Source organism: the organism of the source record quoted next, unplaced genomic scaffold, assembly GCF_019419815.1.
Source record: "Pyrus x bretschneideri cultivar Hongxiangsu unplaced genomic scaffold, Pyrus_bretschneideri_v1 Contig8, whole genome shotgun sequence".
Lineage (NCBI taxonomy): Eukaryota > Viridiplantae > Streptophyta > Magnoliopsida > Rosales > Rosaceae > Pyrus > Pyrus x bretschneideri.
This window is the reverse complement of record NW_025999820.1, coordinates 1,557,973-1,581,021: the sequence shown is the minus strand read 5'-3', so window position 1 is coordinate 1,581,021 and position 23,049 is coordinate 1,557,973. Positions and strand designations below refer to the sequence as shown.

The following is a 23,049-nucleotide window of genomic DNA, read 5'->3' as shown; positions in this document are numbered from 1 at the left end:
TTCCTTGTTGAATCTCGGTGTTCCTCCATGAAGTTGTAACAAGTATGTACCGTCACAATAAGTAACACAACTTATTAATGAGTTGCATTTCTTATCAATTTATCAAATTCTTTGGTTGTTTGTGGTGAGAACACCAATATTATGTTGCCCCTCAACATCATGCACACATTGCAAAGCGATGATCATCGTATTCCAGTATCGATCTTAATGTTGTAAGGTTCTAATAGCTACGTAGCATGAATGTCTCATCATTTTCCAGTATCTCGCACTTGATCTGAATGTTTCCATGACTTTGATTGCTCGCGACCATTCCAACTCAAGTTTTGCAAATTGACGTCGGATTTTATGCGACCTCTACGTCCGTCTGATTTTTGCCAACATCACTCACCGCACTTGCACCAGCGATTTCATTTTACTACCGAGACTCTATACCTAGTAAATAAGAGCAACCTAAACCGAAGGGTTGACATTCTGATCAAGTATGTCCATAAAAGCCTTTCTAGATTTTTTTTTTCTTGATATACATTATCAACAACTTTACAACACGAACCAAATGTTTGCCTCAAAAGAACCTTTAATCAAAATTATAATGATCATCAATTTTAATGCGTAAAGCACCGATGCAGCCGTTATCAAAAATTGGATTTTTATTTATTTCTTTTTCATAAAAGAGGATAACAGGTGGCAAACTATGATTATTCACCATTTTCGGCGGCCGGAAAGACCAAGTGGCCCAGTACTAAGAGTGCAGACTGCAGTTCCCCAATAAACAAAAAGATGTGCGAGGTCTCGGGTTCGATGCTCCGTGCTAGTGAATCTGTTTGACTGTGTTCACGAACATGGTGAAATTCTCCATAGCCTCTCCGGGCTCGAAAATGAGTAGATAATTGTGGCTTGCCATCAGACCACGGACATAGTGAAATTTTAACGACAATGTACAACCCCATCATGCTCCAGTTAAGAATAATCTAGTGTACAAACCGACACCGCAACCCCTAGAGCAGATATAAATACAGCCCGAGCAGGAGCAGCACAACACAAACTCCTCTTCCGCAATGGTAAGTATTTCTCCGCCTGATTCCGTCCAACACCTTCGCTTCCGTAAAATTTCTACTTCGAAACGGCTCGCCTTCCTCGATTTCTTCCCCTCTCTTTTTTCTGCTATTTGATAATTTATGTTCTCTGTTTCAGTCGGTCACTCTGCACACGAATCTGGGCGACATCAAGTGCGAAATTTTTTGCGATGAGGTCCCCAAAACCGCCGAGGTCGGTAAACAAAACTTTGTAACCTGAGGATTCTGATTCACTTTCTGTTTGTTTACCGGGAAAATTTTATCTGGGCTTTGTTTGATTGGGACTACTACTGGAAATTTTTATTACGCCTGAAATTTATTGTTGAATTTGTTGGGGGAATGCTTGTTTGATTCGAATATTGTTTTGTCAAAAATCAAATCTTCAATATTCTATGTATTCAAAACAATTATGTTGGATTGCCCAAAATTTCGTTTCTGTAAGTTGTTTATGAATGGATTTGTTATTTGAAACGTTCATGGAAGACTTGCCCGACTGCTTTGTTCTGAGTGATGTATCGTTGATTTTCAGCTAAGAGTGTGCTGGATTGATGCATTGCATTGTTAACACACAACTCAGTCTTATTTTTTGGCAGTAAATTAGAGATACAGAAATGCTGTTTTGTTCATGGTGGTGATACCTTTGTGCTCACTCTCGTGTTTAATTTCGATACAGAATTTTTTGGCATTATGTGCTAGCGGGTATTATGATGGAACGATATTTCATAGAAACATCAAAGGTTTTATGATACAAGGCGGAGACCCAACGGGTACAGGCAAAGGGGGGACGAGTATATGGGGCAAGAAGTTCAATGATGAGATAAGAGAGTCTCTCAAGGTAATCATGTTTTGAAGCTTGAGCTTGCTGGGTTAAGCTCGGTTTTATTACATTGTCTCGAGCGGATATCTTATACCATTGGTCAATAGTTTGCTCTATTGTGCAACAATTTATGCCTAATTGCCATAATGTTCTCCATGTTTTATTCTAGCACAATGCAAGGGGGATACTATCAATGGCAAATAGTGGTCCCAATACCAATGGAAGCCAGTTCTTCATCAGTTATGCAAAGGCGGCACATCTAAATGGGTTGTATACCGTGTTTGGCAAGGTTATACATGGGTTTGAAGTTCTTGACATCATGGAAAAGGTATGTGCTAGCTAAGCCAAGATTCCGTTTGTGGAAATAAAGTTAAATTTGCCATCGTGCAGCTTATGAATTGGGATATTGGTTCTTTCAATTCATCGGATGTTAACCTTTTTTTTCTTTAGCACAACTGTTCCTCTGTGATATATGCAAAAGATATCGAGTTGAATTGCCAATGTTTGATTTGAGTTGTTCATTGTCTTTGGCGTTCTTTTTCAATACTGGTGTTTGGATTTGTGCAGACTCAAACTGGACCTGGGGATCGTCCTCTTGCTGAGATCAGGCTCAATCGAGTGACCATACATGCTAACCCGCTTGCTGGCTAGCATCCACTGCTGACCGGTGGGCATCACACTCTCTGGAGGTCTTGTACTTAGGACGTACACTAGCAATCACGGGCACTGTCATCACCAGTAGAATATGTAATTTTGGTCGCTTCGTAAATTGATTTCTAGATCGAGCATTTTAGTTATACTGTTCTGAACTTCTGAAAGATGCTATTTCATTTTATGATAATTACGCTGTCGATGTAGGGTTTAACTTGAAATTAACAGAGCTTGTACGTGTGTGTTTCTGTTTGACCCGAGCTTTTCCGGCTCCTAATGAACAATCATTGTTGTCTTGGGTTGCAAGAGTGTTTGACTATTTTTCCGTTCATGTATTGGTAATTTGTGAAGCGTATGCATTTTATTCTAAAGGAAAATGTGCACAATGGCAACTGAAGCAGTTGGAAATGTAACTTGAATGCAGCAATTCAAATTCCTAATGTAAATATTCTTTTGGGCTAACAGCTTCGTTCAATTCAAGCAGTTGGTTTCAATTTGAGGTTTTGAAATTGTATTAATTTACGATTGTTTTATAGCTTTAAGTTTAACGATTGTTCGTGAAATTGATGATGTTGCAAATGTGAGTTGTTTTCAAGTTGCGTAAGCCACACAGGCTACTGGGACCAAAAATTTATGATGGACTGTTTTTGAAAACAAGACATTGACTAAGGAGATATTGAAGCTTCTTGACGATTTATTTTTTAAAATGTGGTTCGAGTGAGGCCTCTAGTCTTCTACATACCTTATATACGGGTCTCACACTTAGTATGTCTTTAATTTAAAAAGGACTTAGTCGAACTGACGGCAAACACAAACTTATGAGAATTTAAAACTTATGGTGCAATGTGGTTATTAGTTCTACGGTTTAGTGATATTTCTCTTCATTTGTAAGTGAGAGGTTTTAGGTTCAATTCTTCTACAAAAGCGAATTTGAACCAAATTATTGCTAGCCCTTTATGAGGTTAAGGCCCATCCTCACCCCCCCTCTTTTAAAATAGATAATATTGTTTGTTAAAAAATATATATAATTAAAAAAAAAAAAAAACCTTCTGGTGCAATGTGACAAAATTCGAACTTTGTAACTCATTTTGGAAAATGGACATTTTGACATAGACACCTCGTTTTGGAATGTTATAGACTAGCCATCTCTTCCTTTTTAAACTTTGATTCCAATGGTATTTGACACACCCCAATCCCGATGTCTTGGGGACATCAGGATGGCAACGTGTTGGCTGACACTCAAGGATGAAGCAAGTCATTTGATGAATGCATATACTGAGAACATGTGAAACATGCATGTAAATTTCGCGTGAACTACGCAATGTAATATTCCAACATAATCCTTATAAAATAATATAATAATATTCAACTGCCAACAATGATAATGATAGTGATAATGCATGACATGTTCAGAGCATACATCTAATTTAGAATACAAGCAAAATGTGCTATTACAATGATGTCAAAGCAGAAGGGATGGCATGATGTCACTGGTGGGGGAATGTCTCGTAGCTCGGATCGTAAGCCTCTTTCCTACGTCCTAAGGGGGCGCAAAACAAACATGAGTGGACCAATTTGATATATAAGTAGTGCAAACATAGTTATTCAACAACGTACTAACCCCCAAAGTTTATGAAAACTAATAGCATAATATGTAATAGGTTTCCAAAAACCCTAGTATGCCATAAAACCTTTCATAAAATATATATTATATCTAGTGTGCTAACTTGTGGTATCATAATTGCCCAAATGCTCTCCATCATGTGCCTATAAGCAGGACATAAGCCCGTAGGCAGAACATACGTCCCGTAGGCAGAACATACCCCCGTAAGCAGGACCGTCACGCGCCCGTAGGCAGAACTATCGTCTGTAGGTAGGACATACCCCTGTAGGTAGAACATACACATACACCCATAGGTAGAACATATGCCCGTAGGTAGGACATATGCCAATAGGCAGAACATACACCCGTAGGTAGAACATACGCCCGTAGGCAGGACATATGCTTGTAGGCAGAACATTGACCAGTAGATACGTGCAAAAACATTGAATATAATCTTTCTATCATAAGTACATATATCTCAAAACATCTTCATAGTATATAGTCATCCATCATATATACTACAAAAAGTGTAAAAACATGTTCATAAATAGTATATAGTCATCTATCATATATACTACAAAGAACATAAATTCGATAAAATATGGTATTCCAAAATATTCTTAGTAAAGCATGATAATCATAAAGTGTAAATCTAATTTACTCATAAAATGTAGCTAATAAATCATGCTTTTCATGTATGCATTTTTACTATTAAAATATGCATTTTAGAAGGGGTCCACTCACAAATACTTTGTATTTGATGAGCCGTGCGAAATAGGAAGGATGAAATCTCTGCTAATAGTCACACCTAAGCACATAAAGAATCCAATTAATAAAACTTAATCATAACGATTGAATTTCGGGAAATAGATGTCATAAACGGATTCAGGACATCGAAAAACATAAAGGGGGACCTTAGATACCCCTATGGGCCACCATGGGTTGCCGGAAAGTTAGCCGGAAAAGTCGACGGCTCCAACGTAGACGGCGGCATGTGTACTCCACGCACCGGCATCGGTGGCCCTTCATGCGCGCCCATGCATAGCCTAGGTTAGGGTTTTAACTCAGTTTGGGCCTGGGCTTTGGGCTTGGGCTTTGGGCTTGGGTCTAGGGTTTAATGGGCCAAAGGCTCGAGTTCTACACGACCTAAGGGCCTAGGCTCAAAAGGATTTGAGCTTGGGTTCTAACGGGTTTTGGGCTTGAAAGCCTGGCCCAAGTCACTAGGTTTGAGGATTTTATATGGGTTGGGTTTGGTTTCAACAGGCCGAATACCCTAGTTCTACACGGCCCAAAGGCCCGGTTCCTTTGGGTTTTTGGGTTAAAGGTTTTGAGTTTTGGGCTTGGGGAAATTGGGTTGGGCTGGCCCAATTTCAATTCATAGGTCGTCGAACCCAATGAAGGAGAAGGCCGAATTCCGGCTGGGGAACTATCGAGCTCCAATTCACAACTATCCCTAGCATGCAATATACCAAAATGAAGCTAGGGAGACAAAGATTTGAAATATATCCAATCTGGGCCCAAACGTGGTTGGAGTTGGCCGGAGAAACCTTGCAAACCTTCAATATTCGCCAGAAAGTTGAGAAATGCTTCCCCGAGTTATTTTTGTGCGTAAACCTTCACCAAAACTGTTTTCCATTCAATAACCAAGAAGTTTAAACTATGAGGGAATGAGATCGAATGATGGTTTTGACTTACCTTCGTTGGAACAAGCTTATACTGTGACTGCAACGATGTTGGGAAATAGAGAGAAAGAGTTGGGTGTTTGGTCGAGGTTGGTGTTCATCGTCACTCCAACAAGTGGTGGTGATGGTGTGCATGTGTCGTCGGATAGGTGAGAGAACAGAGAGAGATCTATGAAAGAGGGAGAACGAGTTGAGAAAGAGAAAGAGAAAGTTGACTCGGGGCAGAAAAGAGAAGAAGAGAGAGGGAGATATGGGTGTGCCACGTGGCAGGCAAGCAAATGAGGAGAGTTAGGAACAAATCCCAAAAAGAAACCGGATTGGATTGTGGATATGGGACAAAAAGGTAATTTCATAATTCCCGTTAAATGAAATTACAATTAGTTTATGGCGGGGTTTCACAATCTACCCCCTTAAAATAATTTCGTCCCTGAAAATGAAATTACAACCTCAAATAAATAAATACAGGTACTAGCTCCTCATCAGTTCCTCCGTTTCCCATGTTGTTTCCTCGACTGCATGGTTTCTCCACAACACTTTTACCAATGGGATGACTTTGTTCCTCAGAGTTTTATCCTGTCGGTCAATGATCGCCACTGGTTCCTCAACATAACTCGCATCCTGATTCATTTCTAATGGTTCCGGCTGAATGACGTGATAGGGATCTGATACATACTTCCGAAGCATGGAATCATAAAAGACGTTGTGATTCTATGACAACTCTGGTGGTAGCTCTAATCTATAAGCAACCTCACCAATTCTCTTCGTAATCTGGTAGGGGTCGATGTATCAAGGACTCAACTTTCCCCGCTTACCAAAACGAACTACACCTTTCCAGGGCGATAACTTTAGAAAGACAAAGTCACCAATGTCATACTCACGATCCCTGGAATGTCAGTCCGCAATACTTTTCTGTCGATCTTTTGCCGCCTTCAGATTCATCTTAATCAACAATTTCTGGTCCTACTAACACCCATTCATCGACCTTCGTCCAACACAACGGTGTCTGGCATGTTTTCCCATACATTGCCTTAAACGGTGCCATGCCGTTACTAGAGTGGTAGTTATTGTTGTAGGCAAACTCGATCAGAGGCAAATAGTTATCCCAACTACTTTTCCACTAGAGAATATACACTCTTAGCATGTCCTCCAAAGTCTAAATCGTTCTTTCAGATTGACCATCAGTCTGTGGATGATAGGCAGTGCTGTACAACAGTTGAGTACCATGGCGTCATTGAAAGCTCTAAAAAACCTGGAGGTGAATCTTGGATCTCTATCTGAAACAATAGTAATGGGCACACCGTGAAGTTTAACGATATTGTTAGTGAATAATCATGTTAACCTCTCTAGTGTGTAGGCCTGTCGAACAGGTAATAAGTGAGCAGTCTTGGTAAGTTGGTCTACAATCACCCATATGCCATTAAACCTCGACCGCCTGCTCGGCAAACCATACACAAAATCCATGGTGATGTTTACCTACTTCCATGCTAGTATATGGAGATTCTACATCAGCCCTTTAGGTCTCTGTTTGTTCACTTTCAACTGTTGGCAAATAATACATCTCTTCACATACTCTGCCACATCCCGTTTCATCCCATATCAGTAATAGAACGGACGGATAGTGTGATACAATTTGGTACTCCCCAGATGCATGGCATATGCCGAAATGTGGGATTCAACAAGAATTTCCTTCTTCACCACTTTATTGTCCTTAGGCACGAACAACCTATTTCTCATCACCAAGGCTCCATCTCTCCAAATTTTCAAATCTTACCTAGAACCATTATGCACCTGTTCATTTAGGTCTGCACACCGTTAGTCAAGCTCCTGAGCTTCCCGAACCAAATCTACCAACACATGCCTAATCTGGAAGTGTGCTAACAATGCTCCCTGTGAATCTGGTGTCACTGCAATGCCAGTCTCTTGAAGAGAAAACAATAGCTGAACATGGATAGTTCGAAGAGAGGCAAACTGTCCATAGGATTTTTGGCTAAGTGTGTTCGCTACGACATTTACTTGACCATGATGATACTCAATAGTGCAGTCGTAGTCATTAATGAGTTCCATCCATCTTCTTTGCTTCAAATTTAGCTCTTTATGGGTGAAGACATACTTCAAACTCTTGTGATATGTGAAGATGCAACACTTCTCACTGTACAAGTAATGTTGCCAGATTTTTAGAGCAAAAACCACTGCTCTGAGTTCAAGATCATGAGTGGGGTAATTTTTCTCGTGAGTTCTGAGCTACCTAAAAGCATAAGCAAGGACTTTCCCATGCTGCTTCAGAACATAACCTAAACCTGACAATGATGCATCACTGTAAATTTCAAACTCACCGCCATCGTCCGAAAGAACAAGGACAAGGGCATGAGTAAGACACTGCTTAAGCTCCTGAAAACTCCATTCATAACTCTCATCCCACTCAAATTTGACCCCCTTATGGGTTAACTTAGTAAAAGGTAGGGCGATTGCTAAGAAATCCTGCACAAAATGTCGATAATAATCAGCCAGTCCCAAAAAACTCCTCACTTCAGTAAAGTTCCTCGGCTGTTCCCACATAGACACTGCAAAAATCTTCTGAGGGTCCACACTAATTCCCTCAACGGAGACCACATGCCCGAGGAAACTGATCTAGTGTAGCTAAAACTGACACTTACTGAACTTCGCATACAACTAATGTTTTCTCAACCTCTCAAACACCAACTTCAAATGCTTCATATGCTCGGCATTACTTTTGGAGTAGATCAGGATGTCATCAATGAACACAATCACAAATTGATCAAGATACGGTCTGAAGACTCTGTTCATCAAATCCATGAAAGTTATGGGTGCATTTGTCAACCCAAAAGGCATGATACGGAACTCATAGTGTCCATACTTAGTGCAGAAGACAGTCTTCGGTACATATTTGTTCTGGATCAGTAGCTGGTGATAACCTGAACAAGGGTCGATCTTAAAGAACACTTGAGCACCCCTCAGTTGGTCAAACATATCATCAATCCGAGGCATGGGATAACAGTTCTTCAGCGTCATCCGATTCAGTTGCCTGTAGTCGATGCAAAGTTTTATCGACCCATCATTCTTCTTGACAAACAGTACATGAGCGCCCCACGGAGACGTGCTGGGCTGGATGTAGCCTTTATCCATGAGCTCTTTAAGTTGAATCTTTAATTCACTCAGCTCAGCTGGTGTCATTCGGTATGGTGCCAAGGAAATAGGGTTGGTACCTGGAAGTAAATCAATGGTGAATTTGATTTCCCTCGCAGGTGGTAACCTTGAAAAATCCTTGGGAAATACATCGATGAATTCATTCAGCACTGGCACATTTCCAGCACACAGAGAAGGTTTATCCCGCGTGACTACGCGGGCTAAGAATCCCACACAACCATTCTGTAATAACTTAGTCGTCTAGATGGCAGAAATGATACTATTTGGAAAGATTCGTCGCTCACCCTGAAATGTGATCGTTGGTCGTCCAGGCCTATTAAAGGTCACAAATTTCTCCCTACATCCAACATAGGCATTTTTCCTAGACAACTAATCCATTCCCAAGATGACATCGAACTCCATAAGTTTGAAGGGAATCAAATTGGCCTTCAAGATTTCCCTTTCGACAATGACTGGGCAATCCTTATACTCCCACCGTGCACAAAATAGATCTCCAGTGGCCATTGAATAAACATATCAAATTCAAGTGATGTAGGTTGCGGGTTTACAACCCGTGCAAATGGTGAGGATATAAGAGAATAAGTGGCACCTGAATTAATTAGAACACGAGCCCAGTTACCATAAATAAGTAACGTACCAATAATAACTTTGGGGTACTGTTCCGCCTCCTGCTGATTCATGGCGTTAATACGCATATGGACCTAACGTCTTGAACCACTGTTACGGCTGCCTCGAGTCCTAGAACCCTGGCTGTTGCAGCTTGCTCGGTTCCCTTGAGTACGACTACCTGAAGTTGCTCCAGAAAATTGCTGCTGCCTCTTAGTAAGGACTTGAGTACTCTAGTTGTTACTGCCATCATAACTCTGAGTAGTTAAATAATTACCTTCATCGTAACTCTAAGTACTCGGGTTATTTCTCCCATCATAACCTATGTGTCCAAAGCTGCCACACTTGTAATACTTGATCGAATTAAAGTGGTTGAAAAATCGCTTCGCCGACTTACTGCCTGAGCCCTCAATGGATGATCTCGAACCCTGACTTGTCGTTTGAATAACTCAGAGTGTCTAGGACCGAAGGAATTAGAAGAAGTAGAAGGCTCCCTCATACTTCGGGATCAGAATCCACGACCCTGCTGATTTTAGTTCTAAGTCTGGTTCTAGTTCCGAGGCTGATTCTGGCTCCGAGACTGATTCTAATTAAGTCTGTTACACCTCATCTGTTCGATTCTCAAAGCCACCTCAATCATATCCTCGTATGAGGTATGACTCTATGGTGCCAAAAGCTCGCAAAAGTCGTAGGTCATAACAATCTGTAACTGAATCATCATTTTTCGTTGGTTCCTATAAGTTCCCTTATAATGTCTCGACAGGAGTCGAAAAGTCTATCAAACTCGGTAATACTCGATTGCCCTGGCGAAACTTTAGGAACTCCTGTCTCTTTTTCAATTGATAACTAAGGCTAAAAAAGTGTGCATTGAAGAGTCTCTAGAACGTAGCCCAAGTCATCATAGAGTTACGGAGGCGAAAGCCCGTCACTAACTTCCACCAATATCTCACATTCCCCTTAAGGAAGTAACCAGTGTTATTCGCCTATTCAGATGCTGGGCATCTCATACTCTTTAAGGTGTCTTCCATCTTTTCTAACTAATCCTCAACCTTTTCACAGGCTTCAACTACATTAATTTTTGAAACACCATGGCTACAAGCAAACTCCATATATGTACGACATGGCTTGCTACTACCTCGAAAAGCATTTCATAGAGCGGAGGTCAACTGTTAAATTCCTCCCATTAGACCAGAACGAGGTCGTCGAGGTACATTTCTACTAGTAGGATCTATGATTCTGATAAGAGGCAAACACGATTTAGAAGGACGAAAGATTATGATTAGTAAATGGAAGAATGAAGCCCTAAGTATACTCTGATACCAATTTGACATACCACGATCCTGATGTCCAAGGAATATCTGGATGGCCACGTGTTGGCCGACACCTGAGGGTGACGCAAGCCATTTGATGAATGCATATGCTAAGAACATGTGAAACATGCATGCAAATTTCACGCGAACTACGCAATGTAATATTCCAACATAATAAAATAATACAACAATATTCAACTGCCAATAATGATAATGATAGTGATAATGCATGACATGTTCAAAGCATACATCTAATTCAGAATACAAGTGAAAGGTGCTATTACAATGATGTCAAAGCAAAAGGGATGGCATGATGTCACTGGTAAGGGAATGCCTCGTAGCTTGGATTGTAAGCCTCGTTCCTATGTCCTGAGGGGTCACAAAACAAACATGAGTAGACCAAGTTGATATATAAGTGGTACAAATATAGTTATTCAACAACGTACTAACCCCCAAAGTTTATGAAAACTAATAGCATAATATGTAATAGGTTTTCGAAAACCCTAGTATGCCATAAAACCTTTCATAAAATATATATCATATCTAGTGCTAACTAGTGGTATCATAATTGCCTGAATGCTCTCCATCACGCGCCCGTAGGCAGAACAGTGACCATTAGATACGCACAAAAACATCGAATATAATCTTTCCAACATAAGTACATATATCTCAAAACATCTTTATAGTATATAGTCATTCATCATATATACTACAAAGAGTGTAAAAACATGTTCATAAATAGTATATAGTCATCCATCATATATACTACAAAGAACATAAATTCGATAAAGTATGGTATTCCAAAATATTCTCAGTAAAGCATGATAATCATAAAGTGTAAATCTAATTTACTCATAAAACATAACCATTAAATCATGCTTTTCATGTTTACATTTCTACTATTAAAATATGCATTTTAGAAGGGGTCCACTCACAAATACTTCGTCGTTGATGAGCCGTGCGAAATAAGAATGACAAAATTGCCGCTAATAGTCGTACTTAAACACATAAAGAGTCTAATTAATAAAACTCTATCATAACGATTGAATTTTAGGAAACGGAAGTCATAAATGGATTTAGGACATCAAAAAACATAAAAGGGGTCCTTGGGTACCCCCACGCGCGGTCGTGGGTCGCCAAAAAGTTGGCCGAAAAAGTCTCTGGTGTCGCCATGGATAGCGGCACGTGTGCTCCACGCGCCAGCACCGGCGGCCCTTCACACGCACCCACGCACAGCCTGGGTTTGGGCCAAAGGTTTAATGGGCCAAAGGCCCTAGTTCTACAAGGCCCAAGGGCCTAGGTTCAAAAAGATTTGAGCTTAGGTTCTAATGGGCTTTGGCCTTGAAAGCTCGGCCTAAGTCTCTAGGTTTGAGGATTTGAAATGGGTTGGATTTGGCTTCAAAGGGCCGAAGGCCCTTATTTTACACGATCCAAAGGCCCGGTTCTTTTGGGTTTTTGGGTTAAAGGTTTTAAGTTTTGGGCTTAGGCTAGCCCAATTTCAATTCGTGGGTTGTCGGACCCAACGAAGGAGAATGCCGGATTCCGTTCCGGGAACAGTCGAGTTCCGATCGAGCTCCAATTCACAACTATCCCTAGCATGCAATATTCCAAAATGAAGCTAGGGAGACAAGGATTCGAAATATACCTAATCTAGGCCCAAACATGGCTGAAGTTGGCCGGAGAAACCTTACAAACCTTCGGTCTTCGTTGGAAAGTTGAGAAATGCTTCCTTGAGTTGTTTTAGTGCCTGAACCTTCACCAAAACCGTTTTCCATTCAATAACCAAGAAGTCTAGACTACGAGGGAAGGAGATCAAATGATGGTTTCAACTTACCTTCGTCGGAATAAGCTTGTACCGTGTCTGCAACGATGTTGGTAAAGAGAGAGAAAGAGTTGGGTGCTTGGTCGAGGTTGAGGGTTATCATCATTGCCAACAGGTGGTGGTGATGGTGTGCATGTGTGGTCAGAGGGGTGAGAGAATGGAGAGAGAGATCTGTGAGAGAAGGAGATATGAGATGGGTGTGCCACATGGCAGGCAAGGAGATGAGGAGAGTTATGAGGAAATCCCAAAAAGAAACCGGATCAGGTAGTGGATAGGGGACAAAAAGGTAATTTCATAATTCCCGTTAAATGAAATTACAATTAGTTTAGGGTGGAGTTTCACAGTTTCCTCTTTCCCATGTAAATGAGAGATCTTAGGTTTGATTTTCAGCAAATGCGAATTTGAAATACATTATTGCTAGCTCATTGTGAGGCTAAACCTATTCCCTTCCCTTTGGTGTGAATAATATTGTTTCTTAAAAAAAAAAATTGATTAAATTTTTTTTCTATGATTTTGGAAATAAAATTTTATTTTATTTGAAGTTTATTTCTTCATGTTTCTTTTTGTCAATTACGTGTTCTGTTTTTTGGCATTCCATTTTTTACTTCTATTATTAATACATTTATTATTCTATCTTTATGGTGATTTCAGATTTTTTTTTTATTGTTTATTATAATATTGTTTTAATAAATTAACTAGCATATGGGCACACACAAAGTGTGTGAGAAACTTTTTTATTTTTTGAAATACAAGGAGAGAGGAAGAGAGTGATAGAGAATGTGGGATTGGAAGTTTATTTTTTATTTTTTTTAATTAGATATATGTTAGGCTTAGATGTAGGTGAGACTTTGAAAAAAAAATAGCAAAATTTGGTTGTGTGAAATTACATTTCTGCCACATATTTCTTATTCATGTTCTGTTTTAATTAGAGGGTTAAACTGGTAATTTCATAGTGTTTTGGTTGACAATGAGTGTTTTATTAATTAGTAGAGATTAGACTGTTTAAAAACCACTTGTCAAGTATATAAGCATAATATAAGTACATTTGATTGTATGTTTGTTTGCTTATATCGGTACGTTTGGTTATATATAACATGAGTACATTTGAAGGTTTGTTACATTTTAAATTTTTGGTACATCTGAATTTTTGATACATTTGAAATTTAAAAGTATCAAAAGTTGGTACGTTCGTTTTCAAACAAATCATAAGTTTTAGTTATTTTTTTTATTAATAATGAGGAATTAATTAATTTTTATAAAAAAGCCATTAGGAAATTGGGGAAATTAACTTTTCTAGATTGTAGGCAATTAGTTGCAAGGTGAAGATTCTTTTATACTAATATAACATGTAATTTAGAAAGTGGGCTTTTACCATAATGATGGAAAGGAGTTAAGCCCTTGCATGATGGTGTGAGACCCAACCCCGTCGGTGACTAATCTAACAAAATAGAAAAAAACTGATGTGGAAATTGGTCAAAGCCTCTTAATCAAATCTTAAAAAGGAACTACTGTTTAATCTAAAAATGTAGAATTCATAGGCAAGGTTTTTATCTTATTAGGTCTGGAACGCTTTTTTTTTTATTCATCCAAGTTGAAATTCTCAACAAGATTTTTATTGAGACCATTATTAGCCCTAAAAATGTAGAATTCGCAGGCAAGGTTTTTATCTTGTTAGGTGTGGAACGCTCTTTGTTTCTTCATCCAAGTTGAAATTCCAAACAAGATTTTTATCAAGACCATTATTAGCCCTAAAAGTGTAGAATTCGCAGGCAAGGTTTTTATCTTGTTAGGTGTGGAACGCTTTTTTTTCTTTCCTTCATCCAAGTTAAAATCTCCAACAAAATTTTTATTGAGACCATTATTAGCACCCTATCCTCATTGTTTGTACATATTCCTTCTTTAATGAATGTTGCACTTAATGTAAAAAATTGTAAAATTCGCAGTTTGAAACACTTCTAGAATAATAAGTTGGTTGACACAAAATATTTTACAAAATTAGTTTTCAATTTTCATACAATATTACATTAAAATGCAGTAAATAATTGATATTAAACTCATTATTTACAATATTTTAACTATTTTGTATGAAAACAAATAAATTGGTTAGTAAACGATTAATTAATAATTTGTGGGCTGTATGATTACAAAATTTATGTACTTAATGTACGAGAAATGCTATAAGAGACTCTGCCACCTCACAATTTAACGTCAATTTTTATGTCAACTTATAAAATATTATGTAAAAAACATAAGGTGAGAGAGAATTTATAGAGAATACTACTTTTAAGAAAATCTGGTTATCATTTCTCCTTAATATACTACGTGAGTTCAATATAAGAAAAAAAAAATGCTAAACAGACTTTCTCAAAAATTGAAATCTCTAGGGACCCTCTTTCACCTCATTTTTTTGACATAATTCCGTGACAACATTATAAAATATTACGTATAAAAGATAAAATGACGAAGAGTGTATGAAAAGTTGATACTCTCGTCGTATAAACCATGCGTGCGAGTGTGACAGTAAATTTGTATTATCCATTGGCTTCCTCAACACTCTATTAAATCTCAACCGTATTTGGCAAACCATTTGCATTTTGCACTGGAAGACCCAAATCCCCAAGTCCCAAACTTTACAAACTTCCCAACTCACTCTCTCCACTCCACCCTCCAATCTCTCCTTCTTCCCCCAAATTTGTTCATAATTACTTAATTAGGGTTTCCAAAAACCTCCTGCGTCCTTCAATGTCTGCCGTAGGCGAAAGCGAGGTCTCCTCCAAACCCACTCCAGTCAAACCCAATGTCGCTGCGGCCACCACACCTCCACAAGCCTCCCAGTGCACCCGCCAGTTCATCACCTCAGTCGCCTCCAAGATCGCCTCCCAGCCCCTCCAGAATTACGACCCTGGCGTCTGGGGTGTCCTCACCGCCATTTCCACCCAGGCCCGCAAACGCAACCAGGTACCATGCATTTCGTTCCCCTCTCTCTGGGCATGTTATTTTGGTTGAATCTGTTTCGTTGGGGGCTCAAAACATGAACTTTGTACAAATTATTAGGTTTAATTGATTGCTGAACAAATAATTGAACTTATTGAGGCTGTTCTGGTTCTTTATTTTACGCTGTTTTGATGTAGTCTTTATTTTTTCATTTTTTGTTAAAAACATGAATCAAAATTTTTATTGCAGGGCATAAACATCCTGTTGACTGCAGATGAGCATTGGATTGGCCGAACCGTGGACGATGTACGTTTCCAGATTGATTCGAATGCGGTTAGTGGAAGGCATTGCAAGATATACAGGAAGAGGGCTGCTAATGAAGATACGAAACATACATCCGTATGCTTGAAGGACATGAGGTTTATTATTGTTATGCGTTGAGATTTTTCAGTTTTGCAGTCAACTTATAAAATGAATTATTGAATTGAGATTTTTGCAGCACAAATGGGACTTATCTCAACTGGATGAAGTTGACGAAAGTTGGTGTTGAAGCTGAAGTACATCATGGAGATATTATATCACCTTCAGCACCTCCTCAGCATGGTAATACTACAGTGGCCAATAACCATCTTGTAGTCTAAGCAGCATTTATGAGACTAACACCCTGTTTATTATTTATAGGCTTCTAAAGTAGAATTTGAGGAGTTGTTAATTCTTAGTATTTGTATAGAGATATTGTTCATGTTTTATAGTTTGTAAGAAGCCCCATAGTCTCTACGACAGAATGTTATTGACCTTTTAATCTGTCTATAATTATAGATCTTGCATGTGCATTCGTATACAGAGATGTTTCACTGTCCAGTCCCAGTACAGATGGTGCATTTGCAAAAAGAAAAGCAGGTATATTCATGAGCAAAATACCAATATAATAATTATTTTTACTCAGCTCATAATAGATTCATAGATCTGATGGTCTTCATGGTTGTGAATGTGGCTCATTTGGACTAGTTAATATTACTTGTTCTCATTATTTTATTGACGTATTTTCTCTTTTTAGTACAGAGGATTTTGTCACTGATAATAAGAGAGTTAAAGGGATTGGCATTGGTTCTTCTGATGGTCCTATATCTCTTGATGATTTTCGAAGTCTTCAACGGTCAAACACGGTACCTTATTGATGATATTACAGTATTGATTGTAGAACTGTTGTGAATGATGATGGAAAGTCAAAATAATTAACTTCCTTTTGAAACTTCAGGAATTGAGGAAGCAATTGGAAAACCAAGTCGTTACAATTGATACATTGCGCAATGAGACTCGTCTGGCTGTTGAGTGTCATGAAAACGTATGCACCTGGTGACCTGTGACCTCTCTCTATCTCTCTCCCTCTCTTCCTTATCCTCTCTCTCTCTCTCTCTCTCTCTCTCTCCATCCTTTTCCATGAAACAACCATGCCTGTTTTTGAATCAATGTTTTAAAAGGCGAAGGCATAGGCGAGCTGTTCCATGGATAGCCCTGCCTAGGCGTGAGGCTTCGCCTCATGGGACCTAAAATAATATATATATACACACACTCAATACAATACTTGTAAAACAAATTAATCAACAATCAAACAAGCAACCAAACTACCAGTGACCAAATTGAAATTAGAATACTAAAAAACGTACTTAAATTCTGAAACAAATTCTGGTGGTGTGGATAATTTTGAAACAAATTGAGGTATGAGATTGGGCTAAAATTGAAATATGAGATTGGGGAGAATTTAGGGTTTGAGGAATAGGGAAATTGGGTGAATTTTGAAAGGCTGAATCGGGTATTGGATCAGGAAGAAGGGGGACCTGCTCTCTGCTGGGGTTTATTAAAAAAAAAAAAAAAAGTAGACTTAGCCAAAATGATGTCATTTTGGGCCAAGTCTTTATAAATAAATTAAAAAACCCTTCTTCTTCGCACAGTCGTCTTCTTTGTGAAGACGCCGCTGCAACACAGAACTGGAGCCAGGTTTCCAGTCAATTTCAAATTTCAAGCAAGATTTTGGATTGCTGAAGGGTACTGGGAACACCCAGTCAAATGCCTCAGGCGTGCCTTGGCTACCTAGGTGCGACCCGTTGAAGCCTAGGTGAGTTTCTGCCTGCTCCCAGAACACAGAGGCGAAATTGCTACTGCCCTGCCTTGAAGGCCCCCTAGGCATGCCTTGAGGCGCGTTTTTTAGGACACTGCTTTGAATACATTGAATTGGTATAAGTGAGTGCATGTTAGTGCAGGTTGACATTCACTGTGTTATTCCTTGACAAGCAAGGTACGTCAATCTACTGAAAAGTGACATGTTTTGTCCTGCAGGAAAAGAAAGAACTGAGAGAATCGGTAGCAAGACCTTACCTTGATCAACTCAGTGAGTTGCAATGTGGTCTGGAGATTAAACAGAAGGAGCTGGCGGAAGCTAATAGAATATATGCAGAAACAAAGCATGCTATCGAAGACCTTAATGAAAGGCTCAGTGCTTCTGTGCAGTCATGTTCTGAAGCAAATGAAATAGTGAATAGGTAAGGCACTTATTATTTGGTCATGTGTTTGCCTATTGAGTGTATATATTTTCTTTTCAATGGAGTCTCTTATTGTATTAGTATTAAGTAATAAGCAATATTGTTCGAGTAGCTGTCTCCCATGCTTTTCTGGCTAGCAGTTCAAGTAGCTTCCTCTTATAACTTTTACTTGATTCTACGTCGTACACAAATCTAAAATTCCAAGCTTTCTGAGCCAAGGCATGGGAAGAAAATGGATACTTTTGTTTGGGTGGCCAGCTTTTTCTGATTAGGGTGTTGTGGTTATTGGAAAAGCACTGCAGGAACTTGGCATTCACAATACATTCAAATACTAAAATATACACTAACTTTGTTTCCTATACTTGCTATGGCTGTAGCTGGGATGGCTAATATATTTTCTTGCTAAGATATATCTACTTATTAACTTATTGATATCATGCTTCATTTGAGCATGTCTATGCTAGCCTGACTTGTTTTGTCAAGAACAGTGGTGACTGATTCTCTCCCCACCTTAGGGTGCAGAAGCTGAGAGAAAATTTAATTTATGTAGAAAGATATAGTGATAGTGTTATCCTTGTTTGTAGTCAGAAAGCATCTATAGCTGAACTCAAGGCACAGTTGGATGAAGAGCGTGCTCAGAGACGAGAAGAACGAGAAAAGGCTGCAGCAGATTTGAAAGCAGCAGTGCAGAAAGCTCAATCAGAGGCTGAAGAGGATTTAAAACGATTTTCTGATGATGCCACAAGACGACAAAGAGAGCAACAAGAAGTAATTAATAAGCTTCAGGTATGAATGCAACTTTCGTATACGATATAATGTTTTGATTGTGTTGAGGAATGATATATAGAGATTTGTGGTCTCAGGAATCAGAGAAAGAAACATGTTTACTGGTGGAAACCTTGAGAACCAAATTGGTAATATTGGCACTACCTTTATATTTTTACATGCTGCATAATTAGATACGTTGATTGAATCATTGGAGGCCCTTGTCTTGATTCCCCTGTGTTCTGCAGGAAGACACTAGGCAAAAGTTGGTAGTCTCTGACTATAAAGTTCGCCAGCTAGAAACCCAACTTTCCGAAGAGCAGTCAACCTCTGAAAGTCGAAAAATTGTAATTATGCTCTTTCAAGCCTGCTTAAATATTTTTGTAGTTATCTTCACCTGCATATAGCTGTTGAAGTTAAGTTCCTTACCATATTGGGGGATGTTTGCTTAGAGAGTTGAAGAACTTGAACATGAGATGAGAGGACTGAGGAAGGAGCTTGAGAGTGAAAAGGTAGACATGAAAATTTTTCTTTTGCCTTGTACAGTGTTGTAAATGGTACAACACGCTAAATGTATCCACTTGAGGCAAGGCATAAATGTTTTTTTGTAGGCATTTATCTTGTTACTTTTTTAAGCTGACATATTTCTTGCTGTTGGTAGCAGGCAGCTCGAGAAGAAGCATGGGCTAAAGTTTCTGCACTTGAACTAGAGATAAATGCTGCTATGCGAGATCTTGATTTTGAGAGACGAAGGCTAAAAGCTGCCAGAGAAAGAATTATGCTTAGGTAAAGAAGTCTTTAGCTGTAGGATTATAATGTAATTTCGTTGCATGGTAGCTTAGTTCTTGAGTAATCTATTTTTGCTTTTGTTTTTTAACCCTTTCTTCCCTGTTATGTCATTGCTAAGCACGTAAAACTCTTTGTGGATCAGCCCCCCAAAGTTTTCCAATTGTAAAATAATTATTGCCCTAGAATCAGTCAGTTCTTTTCAAATGACACAAATGGAGGTCCATTTTCTGTGTTTGTGTTGGGGAGGGGTGGGGTTGTTTACCTTTTTTTTTCAACGCTGAATTTTCTTGAAACATTATAAACTGTGAAGATATGCTATTCATACAGGGAGACGCAACTAAGAGCATTTTATTCCACAACCGAGGAGATTTCTGTACTGTTTACTAAACAGCAGGAACAGTTGAAATCAATGCAGAAGACACTGGAAGACGAGGAAAATTATGACAACACATCAGCAGATATTGACCTCAATGTGGTTATTGATGATGTAACTGCACCTGAAGGCAGAGGAAATGAAGCAATCAGATACCATAGTAACATTACTGCCAAGGCAGGGTCAGCTACAACATCCCAGAGGTCTTTCAGAAATCAAATTGTAACTTCTAGTGATGAAGTTAGTGTGACCGAGAAACATGACTGTGATATCAGAAGCCAAGAAGGTCAACATACCGAAGAGGCAGAATTTACAAGTGCAGACCTTGGTGTCAAGGGTGCCTTTGGTTCTGAGATTGATGGTGTTGGCACAGCACCCATTATGGAGGGAGACGGCATTGACACCGAGCATGTTCCTGAAACTGAAAGCCCTGGAATCAATGGCGAGCAGAATATTGATTTGAATAGAATTGTCACTTTAGAAGGGGATACAATGCAACTTGATGATGAAGCCAACGTACAAGAAAATGATGAGCAGGTTCCAATGATTTGTCAGGAGCGTCACTCACAATCAAATAGCCCCCATGACACTCTCAAAGGTATGGAAGATACCGAAGCCTGTGGTACGATCAGGACAGCAGACCTTTTAGCTTCTGAAGTTATTGGTAGCTGGGCTTACAGCACAGCCCCTTCTGTGCATGGAGATAATGGCTCCCAAAGAAGCAGAGACAACAATGAGGAAGGTGCTGCTGCACCACACAACTCCACCGATCAGGTGGCCGAGAGCCAAAGTACTCCATCTTCTGATGCTGCTGCCAGAAGACGAAATCTTGAATGTCAAGCACCCAATTCCTCTTCACCCCGATTCCAAATTAGTAAACATGCCCTAAGTGAAATGATTGGGATTGTTGCTCCGGACTTAAAAGAACAGTTCGGTGGTATTGTAGATGATAGTTGTGATCACGCGAAAGAAAAACAAGGTTCTGCATCCGACTCAGATACTGAGAGCTGTTCAGACAACGAAGAAGATAACAGAACTGATGCCAAAAGCGGATCAATTTCAGATTCAGAAACCGAGGGCAGCGAACGGGGTGATGAAGATAAAAAATCTGGTGATGCAATGGATGAAGATGATCAAGATACAGAAGATTCTCTTAGATAATAGGCGTGTATGGGAGCACAAGTACTCCAACACCTATCTGGTTCGGACTGGAATGACCTGTAACTACTCGAGACGTATCGGGATTTTGCGTCTGTCCTTTTGTTTACTTTATTCTTGCTCTTGTAGTTACGTTCACTGTTTATATTTGTAGCTTTCCTTTATACCAATTTCACAAAGAATTTTGTTTCTTGATTTGTTTTCCTTAAACTTGGGAGTTGATGTTCATCGAGGCCTTAGAGTCCCCTTCCCCAACTATGGACTGAAAATTGAACACGAGAGATTCAATCCACTTTCCCAGTCACATCCCCTCGTGTGACGAGCACGTGATCGCTTTTTCCCTGAGGAGTTAATGGATAGGAACTTCCCTATCCCGGTGTTAGCGTAGTACTGAGTGGTTCTTTATTCTGGTTTTAGTGTCTTATTTTCTATCTCTCTTCTCACGTAATTATTCATGAGTTATGTACTCGTGTATAGTAAACATGTTGTTCAGAAAGTCCAATGTTAGTTGCTAAAAGCTGGCTATGATCTCTTAAGTAATGAGCATTTTTGGCTTAGAAGTCAGAAGCAGTGAGTTTGTCAACCAAGTACATAATATTTTTTTAAGTAAATTTGTCAAGGCCAGCAATCAAATACATTTTCCCACTAGGCACAGCCCTAAATGCTCTTCCTTCTGCACCCTTCAATTATTGGATGTAACTTGCTCTCTCTCATTGAGCAAGACCCCAAAGCCTAATCTTGAAACTTTTGTCTAGATCCCACAGAGAAATTTATATGCAACCGGAACATTAAAGTGACAATATTCAAAGTTTATTACGTTTCACCTTGTATCTTAACTTACGTGCATGAATCATGTCATTGGTTCAGAATATCATCACACTAGCATTATAAATGTACGTAAGTTCTATTTAAATGTTACTCTTTGTTTTTGTATAGTTTTTAATCCACGTTTGCATTTAGATTGGGACGAAAAGTAATATAATGTCATACTTTCTTAGTGAAATAGTACTCCATAAAACCTCTTATTCGTCTTAGCCAAATTGGTCCTTGTAGTTTGGGTAATTTTTCACTTTACTCCCGCAGTTTCAACTTTGGCAATTGTTGTCATGTAATTTCCTCGCATTTTCAATTAGTTCACAATCTCTAAACCCATTAAAATTGAGAACATAAATTTGACGTGACATCACATGCATGTTTTATGTGTAGGCATCTGTTCAGATGAACTGTGATTTCGTGCACACTCTAAAAATTTCATGACATTTTGAATGTCGAAATAGCCACACATGAGACATGTGAGTGCTCTCTTGACAAATTTTAATCTATAATTTTAATTGAGACAAATTGCAGAAGTAAATAAGGCCATAAAAATAAGAGTCTCACCACGTGTCCACAAAGATGATGAAAACAGATAAATGCCCACTCATCGGTTATTGTAGTTAGTACGTTGTTCTATGGAGTTTTAAGGTCAAAAATATAGAAGAAACATACTTTTCCACAACTCTATCATCCAATCATTTATGTTCAACTTAATTCTTGTTCATGTCCACATATCTTTTTAGTATTTTTGACCTTAACTCCACTGACTAGGGTGGTAAAAGTCACGTTATAAATAAGTTCCTCATTAAAAACCAAAGGTATATGCTTCAGTCTCATACTTAAACTTACTGCTTTGACATTGATACAAATAATTGACTAGAACGTGAGAGGGCTTGGCCAACACCACGTCGAGGTTTGCTCATCTTGCTGTTACAGGATCGAAGT

The 23,049-nt window shown here is 39.0% G+C and overlaps 2 protein-coding genes across 4 annotated transcripts; both read left to right on the top strand.

Annotated features, from left to right (window-relative positions):
* The first annotated feature begins 983 nt into the window (after positions 1-983).
* Positions 984-2,847, top strand: LOC103967707 (peptidyl-prolyl cis-trans isomerase CYP18-1). The gene is made up of 5 exons (XM_009381001.2): positions 984-1,058; positions 1,192-1,266; positions 1,747-1,908; positions 2,060-2,218; positions 2,458-2,847. Exons 1-5 carry the CDS (start codon positions 1,056-1,058, stop codon positions 2,539-2,541), a joined length of 483 nt encoding a protein of 160 aa, XP_009379276.1. The 5' UTR covers positions 984-1,055; the 3' UTR covers positions 2,542-2,847.
* A 12,579-nt stretch (positions 2,848-15,426) lies between these two features.
* On the top strand, positions 15,427-21,483 carry LOC103967704 (myosin-7B). 3 transcript variants are annotated; one of them, XM_009380998.3, is made up of 13 exons: positions 15,427-15,687; positions 15,913-16,082; positions 16,163-16,266; positions 16,483-16,563; positions 16,726-16,829; positions 16,922-17,008; positions 18,001-18,203; positions 18,788-18,989; positions 19,067-19,117; positions 19,217-19,315; positions 19,421-19,480; positions 19,633-19,754; positions 20,085-21,483. In XM_009380998.3, the coding sequence occupies exons 1-13, from the start codon at positions 15,472-15,474 to the stop codon at positions 21,289-21,291; spliced, it is 2,706 nt and encodes a 901-aa protein (XP_009379273.2). In that variant the 5' UTR covers positions 15,427-15,471; the 3' UTR covers positions 21,292-21,483. The 3 variants fall into 3 exon arrangements, with proteins under 3 accessions (XP_009379273.2, XP_009379272.2, XP_048431474.1); XM_009380997.3 differs by having other exon boundaries at positions 19,630-19,754; XM_048575517.1 differs by lacking the exon at positions 15,427-15,687 and having other exon boundaries at positions 16,044-16,082; positions 16,721-16,829; positions 19,630-19,754.
* The last annotated feature ends 1,566 nt before the right edge of the window (positions 21,484-23,049 follow it).

Bases quoted from the DNA above. Each gene is read 5' to 3' on its own strand.
- LOC103967707 (XM_009381001.2), top strand. The intron at 1,267-1,746 runs GTCGGTAAACAA...ATTTCGATACAG, and splicing joins AGGTCCCCAAAACCGCCGAG to AATTTTTTGGCATTATGTGC. The intron at 2,219-2,457 runs GTATGTGCTAGC...GGATTTGTGCAG, and splicing joins TTCTTGACATCATGGAAAAG to ACTCAAACTGGACCTGGGGA.
- LOC103967704 (XM_009380997.3), top strand. From the start codon at position 15,472: ATGTCTGCCGTAGGCGAAAGCGAGGTCTCCTCCAAACCCACTCCAGTC. The intron at 19,118-19,216 runs GTAATATTGGCA...TGTGTTCTGCAG, and splicing joins AAACCTTGAGAACCAAATTG to GAAGACACTAGGCAAAAGTT. The intron at 19,755-20,084 runs GTAAAGAAGTCT...CTATTCATACAG, and splicing joins AGAGAAAGAATTATGCTTAG to GGAGACGCAACTAAGAGCAT.